We start from the raw sequence: 15,517 nt of genomic DNA, 5'->3' as shown, positions 1-15,517 counted from the left end.
GGAGACTAGTTCTTGGTGGACCCTCAGCGTCCACATTAGGAGGTGGGGAGGCATCATTGTCCTGGCTGAGATAAGGATGCCTCAGGAGTGAAGAAGACACCCTGGTGGGGGACAGAAAGTAGGGGGGAAAGGTAGGCTCTTGAGATTCCTCCTGCTCCCTGGAAGCCTGCAGGTCCTGCTCCTCTACCCCTGGGACACTGGAGAGCCTCTGCCTCGAGGGCACCCCAAGAAAGGCTGCTTTCTGCTTGGCGGAAATCCTGCCTGGGCCGCAGTGCTGGTGCTGACCACCAGGGGGCGGGCAGCCTCCCATGTCCGTGGTGCACAGGCAGTTGGGTTTTTGTTTTCTTCAGTTTTATAGAGACACAGTTGACATACAGCTCCATATAAGTTAACACTCTGTGGGATATATTAGCAAGTAGCTAAGAGAGTAGATCCTATACTTGTCGTCACAAGGAAAACTTTCTTTTTGGTGATGGGTGTTCACTAAACTTTTTTTTTTAAAGATTGGCAACTGAGCTAACATCTGTTGCCAATCTTTTTTTTCTTTTTTCTTCTTCTCCCCAAAGTCCCCTGGTGCCTAGTCGCATATGCTAGTTGTGAGTGCCTCTGGTTGTACTATATGGGACACCACCTCAGAGTGGCCTGATGAGGTGCCATGTCTGTGCCCAGGATCCAAACCAGCGAACCCTGGGCTGCTGAAGTGGAGCGCGCCAGCTTAACCACTGAGCCACAGCGCTGGACCCGTCACTGAACTTCTTGTGCCGCTAATTCCACACTCTGCACATCTAGTCGTTACGCTGCACACCTTCAGCCTCCAGGTGCCCACGAGCTCTGCTCCAGCTCCTGGGGGGTCACGTGGACATCTGTCTGGCTGTCCTCCACCTAAGAAACAACTTGCACCTCCTATTACTGGCGTTCATCTCTATGACCAGAGTTGGTCATAAGCAAGAGAAGGGGACAAGATCTTCTCGTTTCTTTATTCAGCAGCTGTGCGCCGAGCACTCGCCCTGTGCCTCAGTGCGGGCTGAGAGTGACCGAGTGGTCCCTGCCTGCCAGAAGCTGACAGTCTAGAGGGAGATGGACAAAAACCAGGACAAGAGAAAGAGAAGAGCAGGTCCTGCCGGGAACAGAGCAGGGGACTGTGGGGAGGGCTGGGGGCCCGTGTTGGGAGGGTCTGGAAGGCCTCACCGGAGGGACGTGTGCTGGGACCACATGACAAGAGGGAGCCAGCCCTGGGCAGGTCTGGGAGCAGCGTGTCACAGGGAGCAGGCACCAGCGGTGCGGAGACTCACAGGCAGAAGTGAATCTGGCCAGAGGAGGTTAGAAAGGTGGTGGTGTGGCTGCAGGGAGCCTGGCAGGAGAGGGCCTGAGACGGGGTGGAAGGGAGGGCCAGGGCCTGGGGCCTGGGACACTGTGTTAGTTATCTTTTCCTCTCTGATTGCAGTGCCTTCAAATCTTGCATTTTAAACAACAGATATTTAATATCTCACAGTTTGTGTGGCCCAGCCATCAGGCACGGGGTAGCTGGGGGCCTCGGCCTCAATGTGTCTCATGGGCTTTGACTGTGGCCTCAACTGAGGCTGGCCTGGGGGAGGGCCGGCTCTGAGTTCACTCCCAGCTCCAGGATTAGTGTGGGCTGAGAGCCTGAGTTCCTTTCTGTCTGTTGGCCTGGTTCTTTCCTATGTGGCCCTTCACATTGGGCAGCCCCAAACACCCGTGCTTGATTCCCCACTTCATGGATATGACAGAGACAGAGAGACAAAGGGAGAGAGGTAGAAAGACAGAGAGAGAGAGAGAGAGAGAGAGAGAGAGAGAGAGAGAAAGGTGGAACACAAGAGAGGGAGGAAGAGGGAAGTGAGAGACTTTTTGTAATTAAAATTTAGACAAGACATCTCGTCACTTTGACTGTATTCTGCTGGTCAGAAGCCAGTCACTAACCACTCAGTGGTAACACAGGGATGTGGAAGGGATGTGTATACCATGGGTGGGGATCACTGGGTACCACACTGAAGACTGCCCACCTCATAGGCCGAGATGAAGCCGTTGGGTCTCAATCTAAATAGAACAGGAAACGACTGAATGGTTTTATGGCAGAGGATGGCAGCGTCTGAATGTCCATTCGTTTCAACCCCCTCATGGTGCTGATACCAACCCTGATATCAGTTTCCCCACATTAAACCCAGCATATATGGGGTTAAAACCAAAACACTCATTCCCTGCTTACTCTCTGGCTTCCTGGCTCCAGAATCCACTATCCTCCATGAAGACAGACACAGCCAGGGACAAGCACCTGGATTCATTATCTCCTCCCCAGAAGGGGCTACGGGTTGGTGGGAAAGCTGCTGACCAGCAAGGTCACAGGCTTCCTCCTCTCTGCAAGTGTCTCAAGGCCAAAGACAGGCTGGTGGGAAATCTCCAACCAGCAAGGCCATATGCTCCCCCTCCCCTACCTAAAACCCCAAATAAAAACCCTTCCTTTTAGCTTTTTGGGGAGTTTGGGATTTCAGCGTTGGCTGCCCTCTCTCCTTGCTCAGTGCTGTGCAAAAATAAAATTCCTACTTTCTTCCACCACACCTGGTGTCAGAGATTGGCTTGCTGTGCAATGGGTGAGCGAACTCACTTCAGGCTCGGTGTCAGTGCTGCCCTGAAAATGAGGCCAAGTTGGAAGTGACTGTTGCAATCCCACAGTGCTGGAACCCAGGCCTGCTTTGAGTGGCGCTCCATGCTGCATCCCACCCCTTCTTGTAATTCTTCCATCTCTAGTTTGTGCCTTAGATACGGGTGACACCAGCCCACAGGTGTTGTAGGTATTGTCTCATATACACCTGATGATGTCCCTCTAAGAAATAGATTCCAGCCTGATCCCCACTGTGCAGGTTGGGAGACTGGGAAGGACCTGGGAGGCACAATGAATTTCACAGGACACAGAACTGGTGAGAAAAAGGACGTCTGAATTCAGCTCTGTCTCCTCAATGCTAGGGCCCTAGTTACATGTCTGGGGAGCTGTGGCTAGGGCTGCGCTAGCTCACCCTGTCAGTTAAGGAGAGGGCCCGGGGAAGGACAGCGAGCAGGAACAGCCGGGGTGGGGGCTCTGAGTGGGTCTGATTGAATGGAAGGGTCCAGGTAATCGAGTCTTGAAAAAATGACCTCACTTCCTCGGTGACAGACCCCAAGAGAATATAGAACTCTGGTCACCAGGCACCCACAGCCCCGTATCCAGCTCACTTGACCGGAGACACTCCAGAGAACGAGATATTCTGCTGTTGTGTCCCCACTTTCAGAGGCTCTGGGCTCAGGAAAGCCCAGAGAGAGAAGCCTTTCTGTCTTTGTAGATGTTTGCTCAGCCCTCATCCCTGATGCCTTTGCCTGGTTGGCAGGAGGCACCCAAAGGTAACACAGGGCAGCCCTGTGCAGGGTGGGCCACAACTGTGATCCCACCAGAGCCACCCCACACCCCGTGCCCCTCGTCGTGTGTGTGTTGGGGGAAGGCAGGGGATGGGGGGTCCTTCCTGGGCAGGAGCAGGTGGTTAGGTGTTGGAAGCTCGGTGGGTCTGTCATGTTCATACCCCAGGTCATGGGTGGTGGGATGAGAGGGTGGGTGCTGGGGACCAGGCTCCTCTGTCTGCATGCTAATCCTGAGCCCTTGAGGTGTCATCTTGTTCCTTTCCTGACTAGATTCTTTGCAGATGCCCCTCTGTACCTGAACTGAGGATTTCTTTTGGGAATTGACCTAGTGGCGATGTCCAGGCAGGTCCCTGATACCTCCTGGCCCGGCTACCAGGCTCCGTCTTTCTAGAACTCTCTTCAGGACATCGTTGAGGAGCTGATTGGTGGGTTCCAATACCCTGTCTCCCCAGATAGGGGGCCAGTGCACCAGACCGCCCGCACTGTCCAGTGCTGGTCTGAGGTGCGAGCAGGAGCAGAGGGTGTGCACACCCGGGATCTGGAGGTGATCGTGGCAGGCCCAGAACCCAGACTCAAGTCTCAGGACTCCCCTGAGGCCCTCCCAGGGCTTTCTCACCTGCCTGTCCCACAGGCCCGCTCCCAAAGGAGTCTGGGCCTCCACACGTAACCACCTGCTGTGTGGTAGAGCAGAAATACACTCCTCGCCTATTTGTTGGAATAATAGAGAAAAGCTTTTATGTCGTCTTGCATTTGGCCACTGTTCTGATTGCTTTAACTGCCCCCAAGTGTCCCGTGGAGCAGTTAGCTCCACGTCCTTGCAGACCTCCTCAGAGCCTTAGGAATTGTCACACCTGATTGGGCAGTTTGTACAAAAGTGGGGGTGGGAGTAAGGTGGTGTGTACATTTCTCTGCAACTTGCCATCTCACAGAACCAATCAAGTCATTGTGGGCCCGCCAGGTCAGGAACTGTGGCCTTGCTCACCTTCATAATGTCCCATAAAAGAGGGCGTTTGCCACAGCCATTCAGCCCTTTGATGTTGTTGGACGTTGACAGGATTCAGTTCGGAGCCATTTCAGCAGTGCTGAGGGGGCATTGGAAGTTTGTCCTCATAGACTGGGTTAGTTTGCTGGGTCGGCCATAACAGAGGACCACTGATGGGGTGGAAGGTGCCTGATGCCTGCTGGTCCAGTACAGGCTCTGTCTTTGTGGAGCTCCACTCAGGACATCCTCCAGGAGCTGGTCACTGTGTAAATATTCCATCTTCCCAGACAAGGGGCAGATGTGCCAGGCCACCCACAGCAGCCACTGCTGGTCTGGGGTAAGTGTGGGCACAGAGGGGTCTCCACACCCAGGAGCCAGAGATGACTGGGGTGGACCAAGGACCAACACTGCAATTTGGCGATTCCCCTGGGGTCCTCCCAGGAATGTGGTTTCCTGAGAGCCTTCCCCTCTGTGCCAGGAGCAGACAAAGCCTCAGGCGGTTGAGAGGGAGTGTCAAGCAGCCCCAGCCACATACCGTTCTCGGGTCTGACCTGTGTGATCTTGAGCAGCCACTCAAATTACTAACCGTTTGTTTCCCAACATCTACAGTGGCCAAGTTTGTTGATGACTCACTGGGATAATGCTCTTAATATAGGCCGTTAATACAGGAAGGAGGCATTGTTCCTCAGCTCACAGAATGCCTGGAAGGTGCCAGTTTATCACTCCCCCCAAAATCAAACTGTACTTTGAAGGCCCAGAACCTTTTCCCATGTGGGCTCTCATGTCCCTCATCTCGCACAAGTTGCTGAGGTGATGGGAGTTTCTGGTCTCAGCTTCAGACCGTGCTCTTCCTGGTGGCTCATGGTGATGCTGCTGACTCTGTGTCCCTCCTCGTCCTCATGGTGTGAAAAGGAGTCCAGCCTGTCCCTCTGTGAGGCCTGCATGATGCCGACCCTGAAGACAGGCACAGTGGAGCAGGTGGCAGGGTCCCTGGCACCAGCCTTCCTGGATAGAAAGGTCTCTTGCATCGCCACCTTCCATGCATACAAGGCTGTCAACATCACCTTACAGGTCGTGGACCAGCTGCTCCAGGGGTGAGTGCGGCCCCCTCCAGAGCACCGTGGGGAGTCTCCCACCCACTTACCGTTTGTCTGCGGAATGCCAATGCACCTCTCTGAGCTTCACTTTGCTCCTCTGAGCAGTGGAGAGGTAAGAGATTGAGCCTCATAAGGTGGTAGGAAATCATGGGCTGGCCACGGCAGGTGCTTCCCTGGTGCCTGGCTCTGCAGAAAGGGCTGCTGGTCATGCTGGACATTTCCATGTTTCTTAATCCTCTCCCCAAAGAACAAGCTCTGCCTCACCCCCACTTGGCCTTTGGCTTTTCTGAGTTTGGAAAAGTCCAGGGGGGTCGGCTTGTTTTCCTGTTGGTAAGGAGTTTTGAGATTCCATCCAGCTGGCCTTGGTCCTTGTCCTTGGTGGGGCAGCAGAGGGACCCCAGGCCCGCTCAGATATCTGGGAAGGGTCTGGCTGGGGTGTATTCGTTGAACAATGTATAGTAAACGCCTGCTACATGCAGGTCCTTTCTAGACGCTCAGGTAATTCACTGAGTGAGGCGGACTCCTCCTTGGGCCTCAGCCCTAGCCTGAGTGTGGGACAGCCACACTAGACATCACAAGCACTCATGTCCACACAAGGTAGATGCCGGACCCCTGTGGCCTCTTCTAGACGTGCATGCATCTTCCCATATTCTGACCAGGATGCTGGGTCACAGGACCACCTGAGAATGTGAGTGGTCTTCAGGTCTGGAAGGAGAATCTCCTGCCTCCACAGCTCAGGCTGGGGACCATGGGGGCTGTGGCTGGAGAGGGACTGGCAGAACCCTGGATCTCACACATCTTTGGATTCCCATAAGAGGCCTCAGGTCTGAGGGCTTCCCCTGCAGAAGGAAATAAGTCGAAAAGAGCTGTGGCTGGGGTCCCAGCCCCTGGGAAGCAGAGGGGAGGCTGGGTGAGGCGGGCCCTAGAGACCCATCCCCTCCATAGTCCAGTCTCGCTCTGCCTGCCCCTCTCCACATCCACCTCTCCTGCCCCCACCACTGGGGCCCAGAACAGGAGGTGTGGTGAGCAGCCTGCTCACAAATCTGCCTCAAGTCTCGGTCCCGATGCTCAGGTGCGTAAGGTTGGAGTCGGCTGCGCCCAGGCCCTCGGGAGCAGAGTGCCAGTGGGCAGAGGGGATTCACACAGGCTCTCTGTCAGATCTGGTCATGACCAGGCCTTCCACTGCAAGGACAGCCACAGAGGGCTTGGGAGTTGCCTGGGCCACCCTCTGAGGCTTCGGCCCAAAGAAGGGAGCTGTGGGAGCTAAGTGTGGAATGAAAGGCCAGGCCTCTGACACCTCTCCACACGCGACTCTCCCCAGTGCCCTCTCTCCCACCTCGGGCACCTGGCCTGAGCAGTGCTTGCAGAATTCCTGGAAGCTCCTGCATTGTCCCTGTTGGAAGCTAAAGGTGGCTTATGTGCAGAACACGGACCTGAAGTGCCATGACCCTCTTGTCCTGGTCCAGTTGGAGCTTCTGCAGCCCACTGAAGCGGACCCACAGGGTAAGGGGGGCTGCAGGCTGGGAGGACTATCTTCAGTGGGGTTCATGGACTGGGTATTCCTTTAAAGGCAGTGGGGTCTTCCCTGTTTTTGGAAAGTCACTTATGTGGGACAATCAGGATGGTGGAAGATGCCCCCTTGGGATGAGCTGAGTTGAGCCGCCGTCTGGAGCGCAGAGTTAGCCAGGACGGGCTGGGTGCCAATGCCCTCTCCCTTCCCTGCCAGTGTTGGTTCCTGGGTCATCCTGTGCTGGGTGCCCTCAGTGGACAGAGAATACCGTCCAGGGACTCCCACAGGGCTCAGGCCACATCCTCGGCTTCCTGAGCTCCAGCTCTGAACATCCTGCCTGGGACTTTGGGGGCTGTAGACACGGAGCTGGGGTGTGGTAGGGCCAGGTGACACTCCCCCTGCTCCCCAGGAGCTCTTCAGGAAGGTGGTGCCCTCTGAGTGCCTGGGCTCCTCCTGGGGCAAGAGCATCAAGCCCGGGAATGAGCACCTGGCACCCACTGTCCGGGCCACCATTGACCACTTCCAGAGGGTAATCAACTTCATCATGACCACCTGCCTCAGGGACCCGAGTAGGATGGCCCAGGACAGGGCCAGGGTGGTGGAGCCCTGGATCCAGGTGGCCCAGGTATGCTGTGGGAGGCCAGTGCTGTCCCTCTCTGGGGCCTTGGGAACTGCCTCTTCTCCTTCATCAGGTCTCAGGATTGAAGCATGTGGTCCAAGCCCCTGCACGGTCCCCAGGCCCTTCCTGTCAGGGGCATGCTGACCTGGACTCCAGGTCCTGGTGGTGGGATGCTCTCTTCCTACCTGGCTCCTTCCCCCGGTTGAGCTAAAATCCTGCTCCCTGTGAGTGTTCCTCCTTGGGTCCTAAATGTGCCCTTCAGGAGCTCCCTGAGCACCTGTTTCATCCAGGAGGGGAGGTTTAAATTGAAGGGGACTGAAGCCAGAGCAAGTGGGGCCCCAGTGCCCCACCTCGCAGCTCATTCTCCTCCCTTCCCCAGGAGCACCAAGTCCTCTGAAACCCCTTCTGCTCGGCAGAGCGTCTCAATCCACCATCTGAGGAAGACATGGGGGAAAATCTCCAAAGGAGGACCAGGGTGGATGAGGGAACTGCCCCATGTCTGCCATTACCCCCTAGTCAGCTGAGACTTCCTGGGAGGCAGCAAATCCTGGGGACAAGGCCTGGGCTGGTGGGCAGGGTCTCACATCCTCCCTGGGTCCTTAGAGTACCTGTTCTGCTTCAAAAATCAGTTTCCTTAAATGTCAGATCCCGGGTTGAGCCAAATTGGAGATTTGCAAGTGTTGACTTTATAGCAACAGAACTCTATGCACAGTTGAAACCCAAACTGGTCAGAACAGAGCTGCTCAGGGGCCAGCCCGGTGGTGCAGCAGTTAAGTTGGCGCACTCCGCTTTGGTGACCCGGGGTTTACTGGTTCGGATCCTGGGTGCGGACCTACACACTGCTCGTCAAGCCATGCTGTGGCAGGCATCTCACATATAAAGTAGAGGAAGATGGGCATGGATGTGAGCTCAGGGCTAATCTTCCTCAGCGAAAGAGGAGGACTGGCAAAAGATGTCAGCTCACGGCTAATCTTCCTCAAAGAAGAAAAAGAAAAAAAAACACACCAGAGCTGCTCAATAGAAATGGGAATGGAGACGCATGTGACCAACTTGAGCACCCCCTCCGCAGTCCCATGGAGACCTTACACTCAGAGGAATCCCGTGAGACACCCATCCAGGCAGTTTGACTCTTCAGGGTTTTCAAATGAAAGGCACTTGCACTCAACCCCCACTTCCACGTTCTCCCTCATTTATTCTCCCTTCTCTCCCTCCCGTCAGGGAAAGCGCAGGAGAATTTAAAAAGCTGTGTAGTGAAGACGATGTACTGAGCAGGGAGCTGGTGACCAAGGCAGAGTGGAGGCTGGAGGCTGGAAAGAGAGGCGGCCGAGGGCCAGGGGGACTGGGCAGGGTGTGGCTTTGACGGTCTCTCACTTGAAGTTTCTCTGAAAAATTCCAGTCTATCTTGTCCAGATTAACAGGAAGCGGGCTCTTCCTGTGAGGTCCTTAGTCAGGCGGGTGCCGTTTGTGGGCAGGAGGCCCTGGTCATGGGACACAGTGGTTTTGGCTGGGCTGGTCCAGGAGGCGTTGCTGAGCTGGCAGAATTAGCAGGCCTCTGGCTTCCATGAGGGCCCATCCTGCTGGCGCTTAGCTTCTTGAGGCTGCGGGGTGGGTGGGGTGGACAGGGGTTCCCGTCTGCCCTCAACCAGCCCAGATTGTCCTCAGGAAGCTGGGCTCCTACTGCTTCTTCTGTCCTCACCATGTCTCCAAGGGGAGGGCGCCCTGCCCGCCCCAGGCCTGGGCATGATGGGGGTTCCCACGGCCCAGGTGGACGAACAGACTGCTCAGCCTTGGGTCCAAATGGCTGGACCAGAGACAGATCCGGGTGTGTTCTGGGACTCCCCAGTGGGCCCCTCGAGCAGTCACGGCCAGTCAGTCATAGGAGTCCCACCTGAGTGCCCATTTGGCAAGGACACATGTCCCAGTGGCTGAGGATAAGTGTCTGGGGACATGATGGAGTCTTAGTGGACCCTTCCTGATGGGATGTCAGAAGCTTCATTGAACGAGGGAGCCCTGTCACCCCCTTGCCTGTTGATCAGACGTGGCACCTTAGGGTCCACGTCCTGAGTGGATGAAGAAAGAGTTCTGTGCAGGGGAATGTCCTGAGGGGCTCTTTAGGGAAGTGAAGGCTTTGGTGTGGCCTCTGTTCCAGGCTAGGGGCCAGACACTCCAGGGGCTGGGCCAGGCAGGAGCCACTCACCCAGGCTCCCAGGACACCCCGTCCCTCTCTATCCACAGCTCAGCCGAGGACACACCTGAGAGCTCAGGGCACAGGGCTCCGGTCAGGGGTGGGGCTGGGGATTAGGTGAGCACATGGGAACAGGGCCTCTGGCTGGGAGGGGCAAGCAGCTTCTCCTCTGTGGCCCCTGAGCAGCTCACTGCCCCTATTGGGCCTCTGTCTCCTCATCGGGGAGATGCAGAGATGATGGTCCTGTGGTGCAGGCCTCACAGCAGGGGATGGGGTAAAAGGGGGGAAAGGAGCGTGCGGAGCATTCTGCTCTGCTCCGCCTGGAGGGGTGAGGGGAGGGCAGTGATGACAGTCATGCCACACGTCCTCAGGAGACCCTGTGAGGGAGGTGGAGGACTCACCCTCTCCAGATGAGGGAACAGGCCGCAGGCCGAAGGTCACGGTCCAGGTGGGAGTTGGAGCTGGGCTTGTTCTCAATCAGAACATGCTGGAGGATGGAGCGGCATTGCTGCTGCGGGTCCAGGCCAGACGTCCAGGGTCCTGGGTCATCAGTGCTGAGGAGAAGCGGGGGTAGGGGGGTGTATGGCCTCACTGCCCTGTCTTCAACCCTGGCAGGAGGGCCCTCCAAGCTTTCCACCCTGGAGGTGAGCCCCAGAGAGTCCAGGAGCAGCAGCAGCAGCAGCAGCAGCAGCAGCAGCAGCAGGTGAGGATTCTGTGGGGGAGGGGCTCCAGGGTCCTAGGAGGGGCCCTCCCAACCGAGGCCTCAAATCAAGAGAGGAGGGCCCTCCTTAGCCCTGCCTCCTGGGCCCACAGAGCCTGAGACCCTCCACTGGAGGTGACCAGGAGCAGGCCTGGAAGAGCAGGGCACAGGGTGGATTTGGGGGGTGGGAGGGGCAGGGACCACGTACCTTGTGATTCGTCAAAACCCAGCCCTGGGAGGGGATTAGGAGGAGCCTGGCGTTCTTGGGGAAATTGAGGGGCGGCTGCTAAGGGTCCCAGGATGCTCTGTGTGAGAGCTTGGGGTGGGCAGGAGGCTTGGGTGTGTGGTTTCAGGGGAGGGTTCACGGGGGCACCTGAGAGGGGGAGCTCATCACCATCCCCACCCCGATGACAGCACAGGGTGCCGTCCCCTCCCTGGTGACATTCTTCAGTTCCTTGGAGCTGCTGGAGGCTACTGACAAATAAAAATGGCAAGCAATAGGATATATTGGAGTATATGAGGAAGCCATTTGGTGTAAACCTAATTCGGCCTGAGTTTGTTTTTTCCAAAAGGGCCTGACCTTGGCCGTTGAGCATGCATTGTATATCTGCTTTAAACATTTCCTATGGCAAGAGCAAATGCCCTTAAGATAAAGGTGCAACTTCCCCCCACATTGGCATTTCCTTAGGGATAAGCATCTCTCCTTAGGCTAGGAACTGACTGCTGTGCTCACCTGTGACCAACCAGCTTGAGGCAACAGACCTGCCATCCTGCTGTGTCCACCGAGACAGCAGACCTACCTGCTGTGTCCATCAATCGCTGTGCCGACACAGCTGTCTCGTGACTATCATAAAAGGGACATTTCAATCATATGTGAAAGATCCTCTTTGGGGGTATATAACCACTCTGTGCACCCCACTTCTTCAGTGCCCTTTCTTCCTTCGGGAAGAAAGGCCCCGGGCCATGGTCCTCACATTTTAGCTCAGAATAAACTTTCCCAAATTTTCATTTATAGATTGGTTATGGATTATTTTCGTCGACACTACTATGAAGGATTATGTGGAGGTGAGTGAGCCTGGAGGTGGGTCCGGCAGCTCAGGCTCCTGAGGGTAGGGAGGAGAGAGTCCTGCCCTGAGCCCTGAGCTTCCTGCATCTGGCAAAGGTCCTCCCAGCAGGGCCTCCAGCCTCGTGTGGGAGCCGGGGCGTCAGGCTCTGCATAAGCCACAGTCCAGGCTCCCTGGGCTGGTGAGGCTAACAGCTGCCTGACTGTGTGGCCGCAGGAGGTGGTGTCTGAGCTGGACTCAGCCTCTCCCTCTGGCCCTGCCAATGAGGGAAGAGAAGTCAGGCCCGTCCCAGTTAGGAAGCACATCAGTGGCTGAGCTGTCCCTTCCTGCCTGAGGCCTCAGTCTCCCCACGTGTCATCAGAGAGGGTTGGGTTACAAGGTTTCTTGCCTCAGTTGCTCTGTGCCCCCTGCTCTGGAGCCCAGAGACTGGCCCAGGTCCAAGTCCTGTCTCTGGAAGGGCCTGCTGGCTGGTGGTCATGCAACATTGGAAGAGGTGTGGATGGGGGCTAGATATGAGCTCAGGGGGCTGTTTCTGATGGACTCGGCCTGTCTGCCTTCCAGGGGAATCTGCTCAACCTGGAGAAAAAGAATGAGGTGAGCGGCTGTGGCCTCCCTGCAGGAGAGCAGAGGGGAGTGGACATCAGAGACCCTCCGGCCAGAGCACCCCCCGGCTGTGTCCTCTGCATCTTACATTGATGGGGAGAGTTTGATGACAGAGCAGGGGAGACCCACCCAATTGGTGGGTGGGGGAAGGGGGATGGCATCAAGGAAACCTTCCTGGAGGAGGGGCTGTTTATACCCGTCTCTGAGAACAGGTAGGGTCTGGATGCAAGAGGAAGGAAGGAGGATTCTTCTGTGAGCAAAGACCCAGGACTGGGCCCTGCCCGACTCCCCGCCCTCTGCTACAAGGCCCTGCAGCATGCCTACCCAGGTCCTGTCTGCATCCTCTCCTTCCCTCTGACCCCGGAAATACAAAGTAATGAGGGAGATCCTGCTGCTCCAGGAGGCTCCAAACATCTACACCCTCGAGCCCGAGGAGGGATTTGGGGCCTGGTTCCGGCTGTGGAGCAACTCTGCAAGGGTAGGAGGTGAGGCTGGGCAGGAGTTGGGGGCGGGCAGGGGAGGACTTTTCCTGTGTCCGTGGCTCCCTGGTCAGCCCCAGGCCTTGTTGCTTGGCGACCCCTGGGGCGCTGGGACTCCAGCTGCTGGCAGGTGCTGGGAGGGACACCTGAGGTGTGGCTTCTGGTGGCCTCCCTGTTGCTGCTCAGTCCTGAAGCTACAGCCTGTCCTTGAGTCTGGAGTCTCTGACCCTTGGTTTGGCAGCATGTGACTGCTCTTCAAGGCCAGGAGGAAACAGGCGTCGTCAAACTCAGGGCCCCGCGAGCATCTGGCTGAATCCAGAGGACAGTGGAACTTCGGGACAAGTGTGGTCTTGAGAAGTTGGACAGCTGGTGCTGGGATCCCCGCTCTGTTACTGATGAGTCCTGTGATGGGCGGTTCCCTTCAGCTTTCCAGGACTCAGTTTACTCCTCTGTGAAATGACAGCTCCCATGGCAGGGACGTACAGGGTGCTGTTGGCCCACTGAGCCATCAGCACAAGGCCTGGAGCACAGTGGGTGTGGGGCAGGGGGCCGTGATCCTGGGGAGGCCCCTGATAATCAGTCTTTTCTATTCAGTCAGCAGGTCCCCGACGCCGAGTCCAGTTCCAGTGGCCGATGACACTCCTGAGACCAGCTCCACAGCAGCCTCTTCCTCGGCAACAGGGACACAGCTAGGACACTCAGGGTGCACTGGGCTGCCTCCTCTGATCAGAAGGAGAGCTTTGTGGTCCTTTTTCTGGGGTCCCTGAAGGCCACAAGGGAGGGATAGACCCCCCCATCCCCTTCGTCCCTCTCCCCCAGCCCCTACTTACTTATTTGGAGGGGCAATATTTTTTGTTGCAAATGGTAAGTGTTAAGTTTAATATTATGTTAAAATCCTGTTTCTTTTACAGCCTGAGAGTGGTGCTGTGGTTTCTCCATTTCCTGTGCTCATTGAATGACATACAGGATCCCATATTTCTCCTTAAATGAAGGGATCTTGCAGAGTCATAGTTTATTTTTGTGCAAGAAGGGCGAGGGACCAGCACCCTCCCTGGCTGCTGAAGGACAGCCCCAGTGCCCTTCCTCAGAGGATGGGGTTGTTTCACTGTAGTTTCCCTGGGCCAGCAGTAGAGACAGCCCCTCGGAGCTCCTGGGATTCAGAGGTTGGAGGGACTGTCACAGACACAGTGCCACCACTGAAACACGGGTGCCTTTGAGTAGCTGCAGCCAGGAGCACGTCCTGTTGCAGGACGCTGGCTGTGTTTCTACAGCTTTGGAGAAAGAAGGAACGTCTTCTGCTTCTCTTGTTGAGGTTTCTTCTGACAAAATATTAGGAACTTGTCGTTTCCTAGTTCAGACTCTGGAATTGCATCAGCTCCAAGTGGGGAAAAGAATGTAAAAAGCACAGAAAGTGCGTGTAGAGAGGACGAGGCCAGAGGAAGTTCCTGTGCAGATGGACTAAGGGCTGGCGGGACCCCCTCCTCAGGCCCCTATAGGGGCTCCCTGTTCACCCCTGACCTGGATTGGAATCCCCTGGGATCCTGGCCCATGACTCCGAATTCCTTTCCTGCTTGTTTCGTGTCCAGGGGGGAAGATTGGTGATGCAGCTTTTAAAGCTACACCCGGGCCTTGTTCCCTAAACACCACCGCTCCCTGTGAACTAGGGTTTCCAGCATCCCTGCACTTCCTTACGCAATTCTTTTTAGGGCAGAAATTCCCTAGAACGCCACATGGTGGCCGCTCCTCCCTACCTGAGACCTGATGGATCACAGTTGAGTTCTGTTACGAGGATCCTAGACCATCATCCTGGCCAGTTAGGGACCCACACTCTCCTTCGCTGTCCAGGGTGACATCTGGGCCCGTGTGATTCTGAGGTCCATGGTCAGACAATCACCAGTTTGCAAACTCAGTTGTTTTGTTACTGACTCATCCCAAAGGGGCAGCTGGGCCCGATCTGGCAGAGCGTGTAGCCCCTGGGATGGCCATGCATGTATCCGCGTATGAATGATGGGATTGGACCCTTAACTTCCAGGACACAGATTAACTCCAAATGGATCAATTGATAATGACTTAAATGTAAGACCTGAGACTGTAACACTCCTTGAATAAAACAGAAGAAAAGCTCCTTGACAAGGGTCTTGGTAATAGATCTTTGGATATGACACCAAAAACGCAGGCGAAAAATTCAAAAATAAACAAGTGGGATCACATAAAACCAAAAATCTTCTGTACAGCAAAGAAAATATCAACAAAATGAAAAGGCAACCTGTGGATGGGAAAAGGTATTTGCAAACCATGTATCTGGTAAGAGGTTAATATCCAAAATATATAAGGAACTCGTACGACTCAATAGCAAAAAGCCAAATCACTCAATTAAAAAATGGGGCAGAGGACCAGAGTAGACATTTTTCCAAAGAAGACATACAAATGGCCAATAGGTACATGAAAAGGCACTCAGCATCACTAAACATCAGGGAAATGCAGACCAAAATCACAATGAGCCATCACCTCACACGTATTAGGATGATTATTCTCAAAGAAACTGAAAATAGAAAATGTTGGCAAAGATGTGGAGAAAGGGGAACTCTTTCTTAACTCTGTTGGTGTTAACGTAAATTAGTCCAGCCATTATGGAAAACAGTATGGAGGTTCCTCCAAAAATCATAACCAGCATGTGATCCAGCAACGCTACTTCTGGGTGTGTGTCCAGAGGAATTGAAATCAGGGTGTCGAAGGGGTGACTGCGTGTCTGTGCTCACTGCAGCACTATTCACAGGAGTCAAGATGTGGAAGCGGCCCAGGTGTCCACTGACAGAGGAATGATGAAGGACAGGTGACAGACTCACACCATGGAATATCAGCCAGCTGTACAG

At 55.3% G+C, this 15,517-nt stretch overlaps 1 protein-coding gene across 3 annotated transcripts; it reads left to right on the top strand.

Moving 5' to 3' along the window:
• The first annotated feature begins 3,181 nt into the window (after window positions 1-3,181).
• LOC138919898 (ral guanine nucleotide dissociation stimulator-like) lies at window positions 3,182-14,774 on the top strand. Of its 3 annotated transcripts, XR_011430437.1 has the most exons (8): window positions 3,182-3,390; window positions 5,459-5,596; window positions 6,806-6,987; window positions 10,414-10,501; window positions 11,514-11,563; window positions 12,124-12,156; window positions 12,378-12,650; window positions 12,886-14,774. XR_011430437.1 is itself a non-coding variant. In XM_070246497.1 (7 exons), the coding sequence occupies exons 1-5, from the start codon at window positions 5,201-5,203 to the stop codon at window positions 12,153-12,155; spliced, it is 633 nt and encodes a 210-aa protein (XP_070102598.1). In that variant the 5' UTR covers window positions 5,065-5,200; the 3' UTR covers window position 12,156; window positions 12,378-12,650; window positions 13,239-13,557. The 3 variants fall into 3 exon arrangements, 2 of the variants coding, with proteins under 2 accessions (XP_070102598.1, XP_070102599.1); XM_070246497.1 differs by lacking the exon at window positions 3,182-3,390 and having other exon boundaries at window positions 5,065-5,481; window positions 13,239-13,557; XM_070246498.1 differs by lacking the exons at window positions 3,182-3,390; window positions 5,459-5,596 and adding an exon at window positions 5,975-6,172 and having other exon boundaries at window positions 12,886-13,556.
• The last annotated feature ends 743 nt before the right edge of the window (window positions 14,775-15,517 follow it).

Source organism: Equus caballus, chromosome 21 (assembly GCF_041296265.1).
Source record: "Equus caballus isolate H_3958 breed thoroughbred chromosome 21, TB-T2T, whole genome shotgun sequence".
Classification (NCBI taxonomy): domain Eukaryota; kingdom Metazoa; phylum Chordata; class Mammalia; order Perissodactyla; family Equidae; genus Equus; species Equus caballus.
Note: the sequence above shows the minus strand (reverse complement) of the source record. Positions and strands in the feature narration are given on the sequence as shown.